This window comes from Condylura cristata, unplaced genomic scaffold, assembly GCF_000260355.1.
Source record: "Condylura cristata isolate star-nosed mole 26May11 unplaced genomic scaffold, ConCri1.0 scaffold00021, whole genome shotgun sequence".
NCBI classification, from domain to species: domain Eukaryota; kingdom Metazoa; phylum Chordata; class Mammalia; order Eulipotyphla; family Talpidae; genus Condylura; species Condylura cristata.
In genome coordinates this window covers 27848347-27867595 of record NW_004567122.1, presented here as the reverse complement: position 1 = coordinate 27867595, position 19249 = coordinate 27848347, and the positions used below count along the sequence as shown (strand labels likewise).

Genomic DNA, 19249 nt, shown 5'->3' with positions numbered 1-19249 from the left:
CCAAGATTCTAGCGACACTGAGTTTTGCTCTTCCCCTGCCTGCATGCTTTTATTTATACAGAGTGCCTCCTTGTCTATGGTCCTGTGACCTTTGGGTTAGTTATCAGTGCCTTGTCTTACCTGTCTCATAAGCCAGCGGGTTCCTTGGAGGCATCAGCTGTGCTTTTTTCATTTTTTAAAGAAACAGCATTATTGAGCACTTGTATGGGGTAAGTGTGAGTTACATATATTTGCTTATTTAATGATTAGCTCCATCTAGTAGAGGAGACCACTGCAGGCTTAGGAAAGTGAACACCTTTTATCGTTACTAAGTTTGTTGAGTAGGTCTCTGATAAGACTTTTGGGGGTCCCTAGCCTTGCCTGTGGGCTATGGGACCTGCAGTCTCAAGGAGGGATCTAATACTGTGAAGTTTCTCTGTTTGAGAGCAGTGCTGACCTCAGAACTGGATGCCATGATGTAGAAACAGGCTGGAAATAGTTGTTTTCATTTCTCTAGGGTTCCTTAAAGCTCTCAGAGTGCACTAATCCATATTATTGTCCTTGAGATTAAACACACATCCTGTTTTATAGACAAGGAAGCCAAAACCTGGAAAGAAGAGACTAAGAGTTGGAGCTAGGATTGAGCCCAGTTCGACTCAGTTCAGTGAACCCTTGGCCAGTGCTCTTCATTACACCTTCCCTTAACCCATTGCAAGCGAACAAGCAGTGTTAAAGGTAGAAGCCGACTTCAGGGTGTTATCTTCAGGGAACAGAGTGAGTTCTTTCCAGGTTGGGCCAGGAGTGTTGGGGAACTCCTGTTTCCCAGGACATGGAGTGAGCCAAAGCATACTGTTCCTATTTTTTCTACCCCTATTTGTTTGGAGTTTTGCTACCAGAAAGGAGACTCTGGGTGCTCAGACCTGTCTCCTGCCACTGAAGGTAAAGTGAGGGGTTTTCTCTTCCCCTTCTTTCTTTGTCATTTCTGTTCATGTCCTTTAAATCTCCAGGGTCCCTGGTTGCCAGCCCTGGTGAGAAGCTGCCACCTACTAATTCCCTTGCTGTCCTCTCCCTCCCAGACCTGGGAGGATTTCTGAAGGGAAGTTTCCAAAAGGGCAAAGACACAGCCGACTCCACAGAGAAGGTTCTAGATTCCAGCTCTGCAGAGCCCAGCAGTGAGGCGAGGTGGGCTATAGAGGGCTGACTGCTTTCTGCTTTGATTTAGCTTTTTCTGCTTTGATTTAGCTTTGAGGATTTCTGGTTCGCTCACCCAATCACCTAGAATTCATATCATTGTTATTTCTTTTTCTTCCTTTTCAAAATCTGACCTACCTACTTTAGTTTTAAGAGCTGTGGGAAATTATTTTTCACAGCCCAGAATTATATTTCCTCAATTCCTCCTGTTATCTTCACTCTTTCCCCTCTGACACATGTCAGTTCTTGTCAACCAAAGATACAGGTGGGAAGGCTAGTATGCCTGTGGGCAGGCCACGGGGATTTTTTTTATTAATTAATGAAAAAAAGTTTTTCTTCCATTGTAGTCTCCATAGTTTCCCTGCTACCCATGAACCATCGTCATATGTGTGTTCATCCCTCCTCTCCCCCCGCCTTTGCTGTATGGTTCTGTGTTGTTAGTTTTGACTATTTCTTTTTTATTTTTAGAATTAAAAAAAATTTATGCATACAGAACTGGGGTACAGGCCAGAGATGCAGGGGCATTGTGAGGCCTCACCAGGCAGATCGACGAAATACACTGCTGAGGGGAGCAGCGGGTGGGTCAGGAGAGGTCTGCTGTGCCACGTGGGTCACCTCCGGGCCGGAAATCAAACTCACACTGAAGCTAACACTGACGTGGTAGGGGGCCAGCTTCTTTGCAGCGCTGTGCTCCAACCTGCTGTGCTGCCAGGGAGGGCTCTAGTTTTGACTATTTCTTGACTTTTTGTTTGGTTTCTCTCTATTCCACATTTTAGTGGAACCATCCAGTATTTATTGTCCTCCTTCTCAACTAGCATAGTCCGACTCCAGCTGTGTTGCCACAAATGGCATGAGTTTGTATTTTTGACTTCTGAGTAATATTCCATTGTATAAATGTACCACAACTTTTTGATCCATTCATCTATTTTGGGGCTTTTGGGTTGTTTCCATATCTTGGCTATTGTAAATAGTGCTGCTATAAACACAGGAGGGCAGGTTTCCTTTTCAATTAGTGTTTTTGGGTCCTTTGGGTAGATTCTTAAGAGTGGAATCACTGGAGCATGTGGTAGTTCCATCTTTTTTTTTTTTTTTGAGAAAGAAAAAGTTTATTGCCCTTCTGGTGGTGCAGTGGGTTAAAGCACAGCACTGAGAAGCTAAAGCCATTTCTGCATGAGTTTGATTCCCGCGCACCCCGGAGGTGACCCACATGGCGTGGCAGACCTCTCCTGGCCCGCCCGCTGCTCCCCTCAGCAGTGTTCTTCATCGATCTGCCTGTTCTGTTCCCCACTCTGTCTCTGGTGAAGCCTCTCACCGCCCCTGAGCCTCTGGCTTGTACCCCAGTTCTGTATGCACAAATCAATAAATCTTTAAAAAAAAAAAAAAGAAAGAAAGAAAACGTTTATTAAGGAGAAAAGGAACAGAAATAAAGTGGGACTCCAGGATGGTGGAACCAGACCACGTCGGGGCAAGGAAGCCCTGTAGATCCATCTTTACTGTTCTGGAACCTCCACACAGCTTTCCATAGTGTCTGGGCCAGTTTACATCCCCACCAGCTCTGTAGGAGGGTTCCTTCGTCTCTACATCATTGTCAGCATCTGTTGTTTCTGGTTTTTTAAATGTGGTCCATTCTTATTGGGTGAGGTGGTATCTCACTGTGGTGTTGACTTACTTGTATTTCCTTGATAACTTGTGATGTTGAACATTTTTACATGTGCCACCACAGGGGTGTTTGCCAGACTCTGGCTGAGCTCAGCATTGACTCATCCACAGAGTCTTCATGTCCTGAGTTTTGTCATGGTGTGGCAACTACTTTGACACTCTGCTGTTTCTTGGGTGTTATTGGTAGACGGGGGCACTGCACTGAAGACTTCTTAGCCGTGTGGTCCTGCAAAGAATGAATTCTCATCACCCAAAGCTGATTGCTCTCTTCCTTTTATTTTTAAAACTTTACAACTGTGCATTTAACTATTTTCACTGTTAGTCTTGAATAGTCCCATAGTTAAGAGGATTTTGAATGTCTTAGCTAAAATGTAAACTTTTTCCTGTTGAAATATTGTGCAGCTGTGAGAATGAAATACGTTCCCCTAAATTAGGAACGTAAGTTGAGCCTGAAGAACAAAGCAGGCACCCCATTAATCACAACTAAAAAATTTAAAGGGCAGTTTACATACAGGGGCCCTCAGCACCAGAGCCAGCAGACAGGATGTGAGGTAGAGGCAGGACCCACATTACTCACCCTGACAAGGGTCTTCTTATACTCTGCTTGATCTATGTGGTCATTCTCATGTGAGGCTGATGATATATGCAGGGGAATACATCACAGGCATCTTTGTTCTATTGAGATCAGTAGGGTTGTATATGGACCACGAGTATGGAAAAATTTGCATGAAACAAACAGTGGGAAAGTTAGCTACCCTCCTATGGCAGGGTAAGCACCAGTCACAGGCCCAAGATAGTATTGATACAAGATGGTACCACTTCGATTTTCCTACACATAGAAAGAAGCAAGCCTTGCTACTTACTTTATGCATCCTTTCATAAAGGAGCTGATGCTTAAAAATTCTTTGCTTTTTGTTGGTGGGAATGCAAACCAGTCCAACCACTTAAAAAGCTGTGTGGAAGACCCTCAAATTACTAAAAATAGATCTACCATATGACCCAGCAATTGCACTCCTAGGAATCTACCCAAAGAACACAAAAATAATAATTCCAAAGGAAATCTGCACCCCTGTGTTCATTGTATCACTCTGAAAACAACCTAAAAGCTCAAAGGCAGAGGACTGGGCGAAGAATGTATGGTATATACACACAATGGAATATTATTTAGCAATCAAAAAAGATTTGCATGCTGCAACATGGATGGAGCTGGAAGGGATTGTGCTTGGTGAAATAAGTCAGAAGGAAAGAGAAAAATATCAGCTGGTGCCATTTATAGGAGGAACATAGGGAAACTATATAAGGGGTCAGGAGGAAAAAAAAAGACAAAAGTAGCAGGCAAACTATAAATCGAGACATGGTGGAGCAGGGAGAAGGATCAAAACAACTGTGATGTTTCACAGGTGGCTTGGTGGTGGCAATTTTATGTGGACAGCACCTGAGAGAAGTCAAACATAGTACAAAAATGAACAATGAAGTAAAATTATATAAATTTTTAAAAAGATGAAACCCTTTTTTTTTTTTAACGAATATTCAGAGTCTCAGGGTGAACAAGCTGATTGTGAACTTGATCATCTCATTAGATTGGCAGGGAGCAAGTGGGGACCCCTTTTTTGTCTAGTGAAAGGAAAGGTTGTTTGTAACAGTCTTTGAGAATAAAACACTGAGATTATTTCAGCATAAGTTAAAAATGATATCTTAGATTTTGTGTTTTTTATGAAACTGATGAGTATGCGAGAGAGACTTGGTATGCTCTGCTTTTCACTTTCATTATGCAGATGCACAGAGTTGAATTTCAGTAGCCCCTCGGAGGGATTCTCAATTTCTCTTGATGGGCCAGCAGGACCAAGTGGGGGTCCCTTCGGTGGAACCGGGTAGAATAGGCTTCTCATCATCTAAGAGCCTACTGGGCCAGAGAGGGGCCACCAAGGAAGATAGGAAGAGGCCTGATGTCTGCAGGGCAAGGAGCATAGAGGCTCCCTGGGGCGATGGTACAGGGTGTTGGGATTGCTGAGAAAGAGGCAAGTTCTGGGGCACACAATGAGGGATCCTGCCATCATCACATCTGCTGTGCCTGGAGCTGGCTCACCTTGGAATTGTTTCACAAATCCTTTATCATCAGAGTGAGAGGGATGCCAAACCACCAGTCTTGTCCCATTTTACAAATGAGGATAGTGAGGCCCAAGGAGATGAGGTCATTGGCATCTTTCTGCCTCTGCAACAGCAGACTGGAGGCCTGGGCAAAGGTCTGAGTAGGCATTGCCCCTTTCCCTTGTGTGGAACTCAGCCTAAGGGTGTTTTTCATTCTAGTTATGCCCAGATTCCCTCCTGTCTTACAGTGTTGGAAGTCCTGGCTGCCATGGACTGTTCCCAGTGTCGGGGGCCCAGCTGGGTAGCTCTACACCTTGACGCTGCTTAGGTGGGCCGCCTTATAAACCAGAAACTCAATCTAGTGGCTTGACTTGGGGCTTTGAAGGATGACCCCTCCCGCCAACCTTCTGATGTTGACTTAGTACCACAACCCCCAGAGACTTCCAGCCACATAGCAGTTCTGACCCACTTTTGTTGGGCTGAGCTGCAGGGGGCACCGTTTGCAACTCTGCCAGCTTGCGCCTTGAAGGGAAATAAGCTCAATTAAGTAGGCAGGTCCCAGTGAGGTTTTTCTTCAAACCGTTATTAATCTCATGGAGCATGAGAAAAAATTACAACCTCACATCGCTCTGCTCCATTTTCATCTGTGTCTGTGTTCAGGGCAGAGGGTCACACAGGGCAGGTGGGGTAGCGGGGAGATGCCTTTGCTGCTGAATGAAAAGCCGAGCTTCTCTCCAGCCTGGCTGTGCTGTCTTTCTCCAATCCTTGGTGTCTCTCCCTCTTTTTCCTGCCTTCCTACCTCCCAGGACTCTGCTCTGAATTCCTCCGATTGTCGTGGCCTTGGTTCATGGAAAGCCTGGAGTGTGTTATAATTTTGTTTTCTGAACTTCTCCTTTTTTTTTTTTTTTTTTTAAACAGAGCAGCACTTTCCAGAGGTGATGCTGGGGGAAGAATTTCTTAGCCTAAGTCTGGACCAGGTGTGCAGCTTGATATCCAGTGACAAGCTGACCGTTTCTTCAGAAGAGAAGGTATGGCGCGGTCCTCCAGTGAAACCGGAGCCTCGCTTGGGAGGTGGTCAGGGGAGGGACCAGTGAAATCTCTTCTTTTCCAGAGAAAAATAATTTAATTTTTGTCCTTTCAAGAAAGTCCTCTGGTGCTCACTTTGGCAGCACATATACTAAAAAACATCTTCTGTGCCATGCCCACTACATTCACCTCTGGACCCTTTAAGGAAGAAACAGGATGATGATGATATCAGTGACGAAACTACCTCCAATTACTGTCCACTTACAGTTTGCCACACGTTGTGCTTCACACTTCATGTTCCTCATTTCATTCACCCTCTGTACCGCAGCCTTGTGAAGCAGGCTGTCCCCACATTGCACATGAGGAGAACTGAGACTTAGGCAATTATTAGCTCATGCAAGGTCACTCAGCTGGTTACTGCAGGTCTGGGGCTCCTTGCCCCCTGTCTTAATCACTATCTTACATGGCCTGTTGTGTTACAGAGCATTTAAACCAGTGCTGACCTTTGAGAACATCTCCAGTAGGGGGTTGGAGTTCTGACTGATGAGGAATCTGAAGTCCCCAGAGAAGACAGGAGCTCATGAAGATTACGTAGTTAGCTATTGGCCACCCCAGGACTAGACCCAGCTCTCCTGAAAGCCAGACCCCTAACTCAATGACCACACACCTCTTCCTTTATCCTGGAAGCTGTTTCTACCCATTGCCCAGCTGAGCCATCCCTGCAGGCCTTCCCGCTCTGTTGCTTGGGATTATTTCTCTCTTTCCTTCTTTACCTGTTGAATTCTCAACTGGCTCGTGTTCCTCTTCTACCAGGAAGTGTCTCTCCTCCCGGGCTTAATGGTCCACTGTACTGAAAAGAACATATGTTTGCAGTGTCCAGATCTCACCTTGAGATGCTGTGCCTCTCGATCTGTTTCCTCATTTGTGAAGTGAGGAGAGTAATAGAACATATTACACAGGATGGCTGTGGTGGTTAAATGTGATAATGTATGTCAAATGCCTGCTAGAGACCTGGTGCCTAGTAGGTGCTCACTCAGTGGAGCCGAACTCAATAAGGACCTTGCATCTGTAACTAATGCCCTCCTCTAGATTTCAGGAGAGCGCTCACCTGTCATTGTAGTTAGTTTTGAGCTGGTATTACCTCCTTCATGCAACTGTGAGGTCCCTGATGGTAGGGGCCACCTCTTTCTTATCTCTGCTTCCTCTGGATGCTCACTGTTTCTAGAATTAACCTACTTCACTCTTAAGAGTCTAAGCTTGAGGGCTTTTCCTCAAGGAAAAGAATTTTGCAGTGCAGTTGAGACTGTGTCCAAAGAATGGGATGAAACCTACAAGTCCCAGCCTGTTGTCCTGCAAAAGTCCAACCAAGGAGAACTTTTTGATCATTGGAACTGTGAGCTGCCCCAGGATTTCAGAGAATTTGGTTCAATAAAGTGGACTCCTCTGCTTCTATTACTGATATGAAGTTGCACACCAAGGGAAGGAAAGCTTCTAGTCTGGCCAGAGGCCCCTTCCCGCCCTGATTTCAACAAAAGAGGATTCTTTGGTTTCTGTATACCGTCTTCTGAATTGTGCTACCAAGTTGGCACAATTTTAAGGAGTCTTCCTGTCAGTTTGCTGATTATATGAATGTTGGGGTAGTTGGGCAGTTTAGTTTCTGCTTGAGCATGTCCTCCCAAACAGGTGTAGCTTGAGAAAATGGAAGCAGTCACGTAAGCAGCAGGATTCGGATCAACATGGAGGTGTTTGCGTCGAGGGGGGCACTCTGATACCTTGGATCTATGCAGACCTATCCTGCTTAGTTCTCAGTAAGCTTTTATAGCTTATAGAATTGGGCCTTATCTCTGCATTCTGTGTGGGGAGCGGGGGAAGTGGGAGCTCTTAGTAGGCAGAGGCAGTAGAGTAGTGTGCAAGCCACCTGGGCTTTGGACTGAGGCAGACGTGGGCCCATGCCCAGCGTGGTGCTTACTAGGTTTGTGACTTTGAGAAGTTTGCTATCTCTTTGAACTGTAATTTCCTTACGTGTAAAATGGGACTACAAAAAGTACCTTCTTTATAAAGTTGTCATGAAGATTAGAGATAATGGTTGCAAAAATATCAAATGCACTGTTTGGCAGGTGTTCAACAAATGTCAGCCAAACATTGTGCTCTCAGTGTAATTACCATCTTCCTCTGTTCTGAGGCACCATTGATAACAATAATGGTATCAATTTTGCAAGTGACAATAGTTAAGTGACTCCACCGAGTATTAATAGAAACATGACATGTACACACCTCAGAAGTTTTTTGTAGAGGCCCTCATTCATATATGTATATATGAGTTGCTCTTTCTATATAATTGAAATTTGGAGTGTAGTATTTTTCACACTAATGAAGTTCTATGTCATCTGATTTATTTGTAACTTCAGAGTGATATGATGCCTTTGAGAAAGTATTTTACTCATGACACTGATGCCTTTGTGCTTTTCAGATTGACAGTGTATTTTGAGACTTAGCAATGAATAATAAGGTTTGGTTTGCATTTTTCTATTTGGTGAAATCCATGGTTCCATTTCCCTTTAATCACATATTTTTAGAAGTTAAATAGCTGAAAGTGTTTAACAGTTACATGTTCATCATTTGAATGCTAAACCTTTAGGCTTTGAAAATTATGTGAGATGTTCCAGGAAATTGGTGATTTCTACTCCCTTTAATTAATTTAATATGAACAACCTCTTACATGCGCAGTAGTTTTTTATTTCAACGTTGCATTATAGTAAAAATTTTTAGTGTATTTGAAGTAAGCCAGAGATTTTAATTTAAGCTAAAATTAAACTGCATTTAATGTTAACATATGCAGAAAATTCAACTGAATTGGTAATCAGGTAACCTGAATTCAGCTAAATCACACTTGAACAGAATGTCAACTATGTTATAATTGGCTTCACTGGTTGAAGCCCACAGAGTTCTTTCAATGCCTGTTGTAAAAAACAGCAAGATGTGAGACATTAAATGTGAAAACCAGTGCATCTTGTAATAGAGAAAATGTGGTTTTTAGTGTTAATAATGTTTATAAGTGTCAGTGGGTCCAAAGAGCGAGCTTGTTAGGAATTTGGAAGTATGGGCTTTGCAATGAGTTCAAAACACGGTCTCACAAATCTGACAAGAGGAGTGACTTTGGGCGTTAGTTATCTCACCAGAGTGCATGTACCCTGGCTAGTCAGGGCTTTTGTCCCTCTCATGGTTATTATTAGAGTGGGGCTAGGTTTGTGGAAGACATTAAACAAATACTTGTTGGCTGTGATGAATAATGGATAAGAGGGTCTCAGTTAGGTTGTGCTTTTCTCATCTACAGAAGGGGAGTAATAATAGTGTGGTATTTATCTTACAGAGTTACTCTGAGGATGAGGTGAGATAAACATGAAAAGCACTTAGCACAAGGGAAGCACTCATTGCTGTAAGATGTGATTATTATTGTCTTCATCACTACTGCTACCTCTTATATAACTACTACTGTCATTGCTATTTGTTCTACTACTATTATTGCTGCTATTACTGTTACTACTACTACGGCTACTGCTGACTATTCACTGGGACCTTTCTCAAAGGGAAGTTGTTCCAGAAACTGTACTTGCTGGGTGGTTGTTGTGTGCTGCAGCCTAGTGTCTAGCATGGGCTGAGGGTGTTAGTGGTCTCTCTTGGTTCCCTGTACCTTGAGGGCCCCCAACCCTGTCTGTGCTTCTCCCAGGGCTCAGATAGTGTTCCCCCTTCGACGTCACTTGCTTTTGCCCGTGCCTTATTTCCTTCACAGTACTCAAACTCCTTGAGGTCTTCAGCGTACCTTAGCCATCTTTTGTCAGTGTGCAAAGCTGTGGAGAGCCCTGGGGGCACTCGCCAGACCTTCCCTGAGGGAGTTGAGAGGCAGACTAGGGCTGGACTATGCCCTGAGCCAGCTGAGGTTATGGAAATAACTTTGTCGCTTTCCCAGAAAATTAGGACAGATCTGGAAATTAGAAGTCAGAGAAGGACATGGATCCTTTGCTCTTTTTCCCTTCTGTTTTTCCTTCATATAGTTTTTGTTTTAAAATCGCTATTTGAGAGAAGATAAATGGATCTGGCAAGAGTCAGAAAATCAAACCCCTAGTCCTTTGAATAGGACCTTCCTTTTCCACCCCGCCTTCAGCCCAAGATAGAGGGCAGACAGGGGAGAGCCAGTTCCTGCCAGTCCTCTGATTCTTCCCCACGGCAGTGTCACTGGGCCAGAGCTAAGCCTCTGAGCTGACAGCCTGTTTATCTTGCCTCTCTGTGACCCAAAGCTCGACTCTCACTGTGGACAGCCTCAGTGAGCCAGGGGCAGAGTAAGCAACCTTTGGGCAAACTTACTAATGACTTGAATTTCTGGCTACTGGATATTTCTGAGTCTTTGCTTTCTTAGCTGGTAAATGTTTCTCTTTCTCAAGAATTCCATGCTTTCTTATGAAATACTACTAAGACTTTTCAGATTGAATACAAATGTGGAAATGGCCTACATTTTAGTACTGGTCAGGAAAAAAAAATGGTTAGCTTACTTATAAATTCGATGATTAGATGAGAACTGCAGACTAGTTGCTCTCAGCATGATCGCAGTTTTAATGTGTTATTGTCTCCTAAAACTGTAACCAGAGGCCAAATTCTGCTATGTTCTGGAAGTGCTTGTGCCCTCGCCTCCCAGGATAACTGGTACTGAGTCTTCCTGTTGGAACTCCAGCTTCTCCAGCCAGAGAGGGTGTGGGATGCAGGCTGGAGTCCTTGGCCACCAGGCTAGCCTGAATGCTTGCTGCTGAGGCATTTTTCTTTCATTCTGCAGGTACACCTCACTGCCTGGCCTGTGCTTGGCAGCCCTGCCTTACTCTGACTTGAGACGTTAGGGTTGCCAACTTCCCAGTCTGCAAACAGTGGTCTGGCCCAGGCCTCTGTCTCAGTCTCACTGTCACTGTTCTCCTCTGGAGAGTAAACTTCAATCAGCACCTACCAGCATTGCCTTGATGGCCTGCTGATCTCCAGGTGATTTTCATACATCATTTTTTAAAAAAACCTGCCCTTGTCTGTAAATAAGTTCACAGAGACATGAGCAAAGACATGTACATACAAAAAGTGCAGCTTTCAACGACTTACAGAGTGAAACACCCACAGAACTAGCCCTACTTAAGAAACAGAACCGCACACCTCCCTCCAGTCACTTCCTTCTACCCCAAGTATAACTCCTACCTTGACTCTCACAGATGAGTTTTGCCAGTTTTTGAACTTCATATAAATGGAGTACTGTTGTGTGTATGCTTTTGTGTCTGACTTCTTTTGCCTGTCATACTGCTTAGTGCCTGGTGTCTCATGCTCATAACTCACAAGGTAGAGATTATTGTCTCCAATTCACTGAGGAAGAGACTAAGGGTATTTAATAATACATAACTCCATGATTTGAAGCTGAGTGGGTCTACCCCCCAGGTCCCTGCTCTTTGTTAATGCACTTTCATCCCATCTGGGAGACAGAGGTGAGCCGCACTTTGCAGTTACTATTCAAGAGCTCACAGTACGGTGGGCAGATAGTCTGAAAACACAGAGCCATTATATGTGGCCAAGAGAAGTAGTTGCATATAACTGAAGTTCAAGGGAAGCCTCCTGGAATATTTTATCCCAGGCTATTGGGTGGGAAGGCCTCATAGGAAAGGGAATTCTTTGAGCTAAAACTTGGAGAATGGCAGGATTTTGGAAAGCTATTCAGGTTGAAATTGTAAGACAATTGACATGGATGTTTGGTATAAAGTCATTGTACTTGGGGGGAAAATAACCTAAGTGATGAGACTCTAGCGTCTTTGAGGGGAAAGAGGGGAAGGTCAGAGTAGGAATGGAGTAGGGATTTGTGGAGTATTTTAAAGGGTGAGCATTTTCTTCTCTAGGTCAGTATTTATCCAACTTTGTGCTGATGTTTAGGTTAAGAAATACTTTCAGGTCAGTCTACGGCCATACCACCTGAAGGTGCCCAATCTCGCCTGATCTCGGAAGCTAAGTGGGGTCTGGCCATGTTAGTATTTGGATGGGAGACATACTTTCAGGTCAGATATACTTAGGAAACGGTGGTTAAACACAAGAATCCTGTGTTTGTGGAACTTATAATCATGTGAGGGAGACAGGTTACGAACCAGGTTAAGCAACTGCGGAATGTGTCAAAAGCTTCTATGTTTTGACAAGTCTTGGGATCTCTAAAGGTGGTTTAGGGACATAGTATGATGACTTCTCTAGTCTCATTTTCTACAGAAGCCTTTTACAGAATGTCTCCTGTCCCTGGTTTTCCGAGAAATATATCATAGAGCATAGTCTAGAGGCTGCCAGTCTTTGATTTCCCCCAACATTCTACTCTGTTGCACCTAAGGATTTCCCTTCAGGCACTTCATTTCATTAGTGATATAATAAAATTTTGATGGTGAGTCCACCTGCAAGAGTCTGGGTTTTTCTGGGTTGTGGAAGTGTTCTACAGGGTAGGTTTAGTGGCTTGGGAAGAGTTTTTGTATTACTGCCTACTTTGAGTATCAAGTACTCAAGTACCACCAAGAAAGATCAGTTCAAACCCCACCTCTACCGAAGGTATAAGCCTGGGGTTCTGATTTCTTGTAGTTTTTACTCCCTGAACCGCAGGAGATGGCAAGATAGATGGAGTTCATCTAGCCCCACTGTTTTCCAGCTGGGGCACACTCTCCACAGGAACCTGTAGCTTAGATGCTCTTTCTGGTGGGATATCTGTCCCAAACCACTACAGTCAAAATCTGATTTATATGTGAGCCATTTTGGTCTCATCTTCCACTCAGCTCCCAGACTTGAATTCTACTTAAAGCACTGAGGCGTATCTTCATTTGAGCGTGGCTCACATTTTTTTTTTTTTTTGTTATGTCATTTTCACATGCTTGGAGTTAGAGAGGAAACTTCCTTCTAAGTCAGCTCGATCTACAATATGGACAGGAAGGTGCTTACCATCCCTGTGTGTGGCTACAATCATTTGTAGGAGGGGTGCCACTGAAATACTCTCTCAGTTTGCAAGAATGTCTGTCCAACCATTGTGCTTCAGTGCTTACCTTTATCCTTTGCAGAATCCTGGTGAAGTTCTTTGTACTGCATGTACGCTGTAGTAGAAAGCTGAAAAACAATCTCCAGGCAAGACTGTCATGATTTTAACTTTGTCTTCATTTCTGTTTATATGAAGTCAGATAACCTGTTAGTATGCTGTTGTAGGAATAGAGTCATGCACGTAATACCTTCTGCTTTGATTGACTTATTTATTCTTTCAAGAAATGCTTACCTAACTGGGGTATAGGCCAGAGGTATGGGGGCGAGAGGATTCACCAGAGACAGAGTGGGGAACAGAACAGGCAGATGGACTGAAATACACTGTTGAGGGCAGTAGGTAAGACAGGAAAGATCTGCTGCGCCATGTGGGTCACCTCCCTGGCTGGGAATCGAACTCATGCTGCAGTGGCTGCAGACAGCTTCATTGTGCTGCTCTTTAACCCATTGTGCCAACAAGGAGGGCCCCCCCTCAAGAAATGCTTATTGAATGCTTTCTGTGTGACAGCTAGTTTGTTAGTTACCACTGAATAGGTAAACATGATCCCTGCCTCTGTGGAACTTATAATCACCTAAGGGAGACATTTCACCAAATATGTACATAAGTAAACATATAGTTACATGTTTTGATATATTTTGTGGAGGAAATGTACATGTGAAATTGTAGATGGAAAACAAAGGTTCTAATTGCTGCCCTGTCATCATAGCCAGGCACTTCTCTCTACCTCACTCTTCCCTTTAGTGAGCCTGGAATGAGATGACTGCAGAAAAGAGCTTTGAAACACCACATAAAACCTTAAGATAATGATCCTGTCAGAAAGATGAGTTGACTGGGTAGGTTTTCTAGAGTTTGGGAACCTTCAGACCAGGCACGCCTACAACCAGTGGTAGGTTGGCAAATGTTTAACAATAGACTCTCAAGAAAAAAGAAATTCTAAAAGCCCTGATTTGTTTGCTGATTCATTTGCTAATTGCCATGGTGTAAATAGTTCCACTCAGGCTGATTTCAAACTACCAGTGTAATGCCACTAAACGTGGAGTTGGTAAGCAGTGTGCCCCATGGACCCCAGCACACCATACTCCCAGTGGTCTTGGGGTTGTGTGTGGTAATGAGGTGGGAGTATGGTTCACACAACTTTTGTTCAGCTTTAGTTTAATCTAACAGAATCCTTTTTTTGGGTAATGGATGGTAATTTTTATTACGTAACAAATGAGATAATTCCTAACCATGGAAGACTTTTATAGCTTATTTTTCAAACCTTACTTAACTTTAATTTCTCAAATTGAAATAACATTGCAGTATAACATTATGTAACTTTGAGGAATATGTCATTAAAAAATCAATATGTGTGTTTACTTTGTTAAGTTCATCACTGAAAGTCCAGTTCTATCCTTTACTATATGCTTGACCCCTTTTACATAATGTACCTACTCCCCCTTCTTAAAGATGAACATCAATTCTGATATTTACTATAAAGTACCTTAATTTTATATTTTATTTATTTTTTAATTGAGGCCACATTGGTTTACAGTGTGATGCATTCTCTGTCTAGAAGTGCTGTCCTCTTGATTTAAAGTCATGGCAGTAGATTTGGATATTTGGATTTGGCCAGTCCTGGAAAAGAAAGAGGTACCTGGAGGGCTGTCCTAGGAGAGTGTGGAGGGTTTATTTAGGGTTACGTGTTTAGAGATGAAGTTTCCCAGTTCATCAGTCTAACCAAGTCTTTCAATTAGTGGAGCCTCTGAGATGGAGTACAGCATAATTTGAAAACTTGGGTTTTTGGAGTCAGAGGTGAGTCCACTCCTTGCTGGTAATGCAGCCGTGGCTACGTTGCTGGCCTCTCAGAGGCTGCACCCTCATCTGTACAATGTGAACAGACACACCTGTCTCACAGTGTTTTTGGTGGATTGAGTGAGAACATGCACGTAGAGTGCCTAGTGCTGTGTCTGCTCTTGTGTTGTCAAAATAGGTTTCTTTCCCATAATTTGTGTTTTGCTAAGAATCTCCCTGACCTGGGTCTTTGCCCCTGCTAAGTGACCTCCCTGCCTGCTCTCACTTGAGTCACCCTTCTTGGCTCTCAAACACATTTGCGAGCTGGGGTGAGTGGAGGGGCTGCCTTCCACGCGCAGTGTGCAGCTACAGCCCTGCGTGGCTGTATGACCAGCCACGAGGTGGGAGGATTGGTTCTCTGGTGTTTTCTGGACAAGGCTTGCGCTCAGTTCACAAATGGTGAGCTAGGAACTATGAAATCTGATTTTCTCCAATCAGCACAGAGCACACAGCAACCTTGTAGCACTTAGGAAATTAGTTCTGGAATATGAAACAGTGAGGCAATGATGGTATTTCTTTGCTTAAAAGTGGAACCCTGTAGGCAGTTGATTATCTCATCACAGGACCCCTAGAAAGTATTTTTATTTAAGTTGATATTCCCCTGTTCCATGGTTAAAATCACAGAGTCTCAATTTAGATTTGATAGGCTAGGAGTCAGCACACATTTCCTATAGAGGGCCAGAGAATAAACATTTTAAGCTTTGTAAACCACGGAGTCTTCATTCAGCTCTGCTATTGGAGTGTGAAAGCAGCCTCAGACAGTGTTAACGGTTGTGAGTGTGGCTGTTCCAATGAAATTTTATTTACAAAAACAGGTGGCAGGCTGAATGTGGCCTGTGGGCCATAGCTTGCCAACCCCAGCCTGACATTTGAGAGGCAGCTGAGCATAATGGGTCAGAGCCTAACCCTAGACTTGGGTTAGTAGTGGTGACCCCGGCTCTGCTCTCTCCTGGCTCTGGACTTGGGCAAGTCACTGAGGAGCAGGCATAGCTGCTCTCTGGGGTCTCGTGAGAGGGCAGGGAGACGATGTCTAAGCCCGTGGCGCGGGGCCAGGCACATGTGAACACCAGCTGCTGCTCCATCACTTGTTGCCCCCTTATGTCGCCACCAGTCTTTGCATGGGAGGGGCTGTTGGGAACGATTTTGGGCGGCACTTGGAAAAGCTAAAGCTGTTGGAAACTTATTTGCTTGTTTATTTTTCAAGCCTAAATGCAAAAAAATATGTGTGGCCTTCTGGAGCCCCTGAGAAGGTCACCCTTGTTGCCTAGTGCTGTGGCTTTCACAGCTGAGTAGGTAAACAATGCAACTGAGTGGAACCAGTTAGACAAGTCAAGCCAAAAAATAAAGATAAGGTTAAATATCGACTTCATTAGACTTAGCTTGTTTTGCAGCTTTTATAACAAAGACCAAGCTAGTTGTTGGGGAAGGACGTGACTAGCAACTCCCACTTATTCAAGGACTTGCAGTTCATTCTTCAGCAAAGCTATTAACCAACGTCTCTTGTGTGCCTGGTGTTGGGCTCTGCCTTATAGGCAGCAGCTGGGGAGGCAGAGCAGATACACTTCTCACCATGCGGAAGCTCACGGCCTAGTGAAGGACAGCAGTGCATGCAGGGCTGTGGCTTGGCTGTGCCAAACCCGCCAATATTCCAGCCCTCTCCTCCCCCAGCCCTGCTCTCTACTGCAGTCGGGATAGGTTCCACTGCTTCCCTACACCCTCATTCTGAATTCTTTTGTCCATTCATTCACTTAAAAAGTGTTTGAATGTGTAATACGTTCCAGCAAATAAGACAAAGTCCCTCTGGTGTAACTGAAGAAACACACAGGTATTCACCAAATAGGGCTGTGAGGGCCAGGGAAATAGCTCCGTGAGAACTAATGCCTTGAAAAGTGACCTCGACAGGGTTTCCATGGTGTGTGAGTGTGTGCGTCTGTGTACATCCAGATCGGTTGTCTTGTATAGAGTTGGGGACCAACTACACATACATACTGCTCTTTCCTCTCAGTCCACACTGTTTTTTTCCCGTTTTGATGATTCCTTGCACAATTCCAGTATACCCAGTTTGACTTAAGTATATAAGCACACACACGGAGTTTATTTACATCAAGAACAGCTGGAGTCCTCCCCACACTGAGAGAGAGCCCTTTCATTTCATCATCTCAGCCTTGTGCCACAATACAAATTTTGTTGCATAATTTTACCTTTTCTCTTAAAGAGTTTTTCTTCTCCCCCAAACTTTTTATTTCAACTGTCTCAAGTTTGAAATTTCAACTGTACCAAGTTTGAAAGAATGAACCTAAGTGAATACCTGCCTGGAGTTTGAAAGAATGAACCTAAGTGAATACCTGCCTGGAGTCACCAGGTGTTGACATTTTGCTTCACTTGCTGCCTCTCACTATAGTGCAGTCTTTGATTTCTCTAAACCATTTGCGAATTGTGGACATCGTAACACTCCACCTTGAGTGTTTTAGCATGTACCTCCTAGGAACAAGTAGGTTCCCTTTTTAGTTCATAAAACCCTTTTCAAAGACATGTAATATTGCTACTAGTATGTAATGTCATTTAGTATTTAGTCTATTGAATTTTTATAAAAGTCAAAACCGCCCTTCATGCCTGATTGTTTTTAAGCCATGAACCAATCAAGGAGCCTGTATCGTATTTAGTTCTCATATTGCTAAATTCCCTTAATCTAGAACAGTCACTACTTTTTTTTTTTTTTTACTGTCATAACATTAACAGTTTTGAAAGAATTTGTGTCAACTGTCTTGTAGTTATCTGATGATTTCCTTGCCGTCTGTTCCAGGTTAAACGTTTCAGCAGGAATACAACATGGGTGGTGCTCTTCCCATTAAGTCACAATCATGAGTACAATTTTTGTCTTGTTATTGGTGGTGCTGACTTTGATCATTTGTTGTGGGTGGTATCTGTCTGGCCTCCCCAGTTAAGGCTGTCTACCACTCCACCTTCATCCCATGTAAATAATAAGTCTTGACAAATGCATGTGGCTGTTATTCCCACCTGATCAAGATGACCCTTCCATCCCTACAGAATGGTTCCTTTGGCGCCTTCCTACTCATCCTCCCCGCCCCACAAGTAGTGCTGATCTGATTTCTTCATTATTCAATTTGGTGTTTGAATTTTCCAAATGCTGGCAGCGAGAGCCTCATCTAGTTGGCTCTGTGTCCCTTTGATGTGTTCCTCTCAATCTTTGAGCACTTTCTTGCTTTCTGGCACAAGAAGATGTTTTGTATTTTTCATTTTAAGAGGAAAACATCCCATGGTATAGATACTAGTTAAATAATTTCTCCATTGGTGGGCTTTTATGTTGTTTTGTTTATTATCTGGTTAAAAAAAATGCCACAGCGAACATCTTGGAACACCTTTTTTTGTACTACTTCCGTGAATATTTTTATAGGCTAGAGCCTATGAAAAGTGGTATTTCTAGGTAAGAGAGTATGCAGTTAAGGTTTTAATTGTTGTGGCAGGCTTCTTATCTCCCCTCTTAAAAAGTTAGGTCTCCACAGCGATGCTGGTCACTCTGTAGCCTTACCAGCATTGACGCTTCATTGTCTGTATGGACAGAGTGGACAGAATTTGACTTTGATCTTCTTCTGGAGCAAGGTGAACATCCAAACCATAGATCCTCCTTTTTGGCTCTAAGACAGTTTTGATTTGTATAAAAATGAAAACTTTCCTCAAAGGAGAGATTAGACCCAAGGAGAAATCTTTGCTATTTTCTGTCATTCAGTGTCACATTCACCACCATAGACAGTTCTCGGCAGAGAGTGTTCTTGCTGCTTTTATTCTACTTTAGCTGAATGTGGAAGATAGGTGAGGTGGGGAAAGGAGAGGATGACATTGCCCCAGGGCTTCTGGTTCTCTTGAGCAGTCTATAATACAGTGTTCTGTATTTCTATCCCTAAATAGTGTTGGAACGGATTTTTATTTTTTGATGAACCTTGCTACATCTATATTTGGAGTAACAGGTTTGTCATTGTGTGTGTATATGTGTGCATGTGTGTGCGTGTGTGTGTGTGATAATTCTCTGAGGTCAGCTAGTCAAAAAAGTCTGTTTCTGCTTTAATTAAAAATTTGGACCTGGGCCCTCCCTGGTGGCACAGTGGGTTAGAGTGCAGCACTGTGAAGCTGGCTGCGGCCACTTTAGTGCAAGTTCGATCCCCGCCCCTGAGGAGACTCACCCGTATGGTGCTGCAGACCACTCCTGTTTTGCCCACTGCTCCTTACAGCATTGTACCTCATTGAGCTGCCTGTTCTGCTCCCCACTCTGTCTCTGGTGAATCCTCTCACCACCCCTGTACCTCTGGCCTGTACCCCAGTTCTGTATGCATAAATAAATAAATTTGAACCTGAGGTTAAACACCTTTGTGGGTGAACTGTTTTCTT

General features: G+C 43.6%; 1 protein-coding gene across 3 annotated transcripts in view; it reads left to right on the top strand.

The window, feature by feature from the left end:
- The window catches only part of KLHL3 (kelch-like family member 3), a 106408-nt gene that overhangs the window by 51045 nt on the left and 36114 nt on the right, over window positions 1-19249 (top strand). For all 3 annotated transcript variants that reach the window (XM_004686755.2, XM_012727967.1, XM_012727966.1), the window contains one exon: window positions 5836-5945. In XM_004686755.2, the coding sequence (XP_004686812.1) occupies window positions 5836-5945 (110 nt within the window). The remainder of the gene's footprint in view (window positions 1-5835; window positions 5946-19249) is intronic.